General features: G+C 51.7%; 1 protein-coding gene across 1 annotated transcript; it reads right to left on the bottom strand.

The window, feature by feature from the left end:
* Positions 1-609: 609 nt before the first annotated feature.
* GUITHDRAFT_118187 (hypothetical protein) lies at positions 610-2,497 on the bottom strand (the record flags this gene model as incomplete). Its single annotated transcript, XM_005822621.1, has 6 exons — positions 610-792; positions 838-939; positions 1,162-1,507; positions 1,818-2,092; positions 2,180-2,388; positions 2,440-2,497. 6 exons carry the CDS (start codon positions 2,495-2,497, stop codon positions 610-612), a joined length of 1,173 nt encoding a protein of 390 aa, XP_005822678.1.

Genomic DNA, 2,497 nt, shown 5'->3' on the forward strand with positions numbered 1-2,497 from the left:
GATGGGACAGGAGGAACAGGAGGGGCAGGAGGAAAAGAAGAAGGAGAAGAACGAGGAGGAGGAGGAGGAGGAGGAGGAGGAGGAGCAGGAGGAGCAGGAGGAGGAGGAGCAGGAGCAGGAGCAGGAGGAGCACGATGAGCAGGAGCAGCAGGAGCAGCAGGAGCAGGAGCAGCAGGAGCAGCAGGAGGAGGTCGAGGAGCAGGATCAGGATCAAGGGGAATGGAGCTCTTGTTCTTCACCTGATATTTGGTCCTGAGAGTTTCAAAGACTCCTGCAAGGTCATCCAACGACATGGAACGAGAGGAAGTTGCCATGGAGTAAGTCCTGACGAGAAGAATCAAGAGGTTGAACCAACAAACATGAGGTGAATGAGATGAGATGAGATGAGATGAGATGAGATGAGATGAGATGAGATGAAATGAGATGAGATGAGATGAGATGAGATGAGATGGGATGAGATGGGATGGGATGAGATGAGATGTCATGTGAGTTGTAAGACGTTCACTCGAAGGAATGTCTGTCACGAACAAAAAGCAACGGCAAACGAAAATAACACAATAGAGATCGAAGAGACATCAACAGATCATCGCGATACATCCCATGCACAAATCATCTCTTGTCTTGACATGGAACGATGGTAGACCTGTCGATCATTGCGATGACTTCTTCAAGACGAGTCAGGTGATACTCCTGCTCCTTCAACCTGTTCTCAACAACTTCCTTCTCATGCTCTAAAGTTATCATGTTGTCCTTCTCTGTGTTAAGAATCCTTTGTGTTCTAAAGATGTCATTCTGCCATGAGAGTGAGAATTGGAGTAGATGTACACCATGACAGACCTCTGCGCCCTCGACCAGCACTGCGATGTTGTGAACAAGAGGGAGAGTGAAAGCTTCGTCTGCATCGACATCTTCAAATGCTCCTATTTGTCCTCCAGTCACCTAATAGCAAACCAACAAGTCAGAAAGACAAGCAGAGGAACTGAATCAAAAGGAAAAATAAGAGCAATGCCATCATGACATTGTACACGACAACAATGGTTCGACATAGAGAGAAAGTATCACATCACATCACATCACATCACATCACATCTCATCTCATCTCATCTCATCTCATCTCATCACATCACACCACATCACATCACATCACATCACGTATCGTACCAGCTTGGCCTGTTTTCCTCGCATGTCCACAATCGCAACATGCTTCGGCTCCCCGCCCCCAAGGCTCCCAGCCCCCAGCTCCTCCGCCTCCTCCTGGATCTCTTCTGCTGTCTTGTAAACTTTCTTCTTCTTCTTAGGCTTCACGTCCCCTACGTCTATCTTCCAGTTGTACTCCCTCTTGATCTTCTTCTTCTTCTTCTTCCCCTCCTCCTCCTCCTCCTTCTCCTTCTTCAGCTCCTGTTTGTGCTCCGGCCGCACTCCTAGACCCTCCAGCTTCACGCGTTTCTTGGCCTCAATGGCCTTGGAAATACCCGACCCGTCCTTGCCCAACCCTCCTCCCTTGTACCTGAGACAGGCTAAGATGCCCTGAACCAGAAGCAAGACAAAGAAGGGAGGAACGAGGAGAAAGAGGAAGCGAAAGAGCATGGGGAAAAGACGGTGATGGTGATGGTGATTGTGATGGCGATTGTGATTGTGATTGTGATTGTGATTGTGATGGTGATGGTGATGGTGATGGTGATGGCGATGGTGATGGTGATGGTGATGGTGATGGCGATGGTGATGGTGATGGTGATGGTGATTGTGATTGTGATTGTGATTGTGATGGTGAGGGTGAGGGTGATGGTGATGGTGATGGTATTGGTAGCAAGGAGTACCCCATCTTCTGCAGCATCTTGAACGCTTTTCCTCCCGCATCCATGGACTTGAGGCGATGGAGAGATTCATAGTCAACGTCCTTGCTCGCCGGCTTCTTCTCCTCCTTCTCCTTCTGCGCTCCGAAAGAGGTAGGTAGCTCTGCCTCCCGCTGCGGCACCCGCTCCTCCTCCTCCTCCTCCTCCTCCTTCCGCTTGCCAAACCTTCTCCTCGCTCCCAGACCCACATGCTGATCCTCGTCGCCCTCGTCGCTCTCATACGATCCTCCGCTGCCCTCCTGCCGGAGCAAGCGACCTCAGCATACAGAAGGAGAGAGGAGAAGAGCAGCAGATGGCAAGCAAGAACACTGGACCTCTCTCCTCACCTCGTCGCTCTTCTCCTCCTTGTTCAGCTCGCTTCCCTTCAGCCCTCCGCTCACGAAGCCCATCGGGGCCGAGTAGCTCTTCTTGAACGCTCCCCCATCGTCCTCGTCGCTGTCTTCATGGAACACGCCATAGATCGCTGAGTTCTTGCTCTGCCTCTTTCCCTTCTTCTGCCCCAGCGCGTAGAACTCGCCATCTTCACCAAACTCTCCTGCATCGCACCTCTCGTCAGCGCAGCTCTTCGCCTCCCCGCCAGTCTCACCGCCCTCATAGTCGTTCTCCGTGGAGAACCGCATGGCGGGAGCATCGTATCCGTCCAT

Source organism: Guillardia theta (genome assembly GCF_000315625.1).
Source record: "Guillardia theta CCMP2712 unplaced genomic scaffold GUITHscaffold_122, whole genome shotgun sequence".
NCBI classification, from domain to species: domain Eukaryota; class Cryptophyceae; order Pyrenomonadales; family Geminigeraceae; genus Guillardia; species Guillardia theta.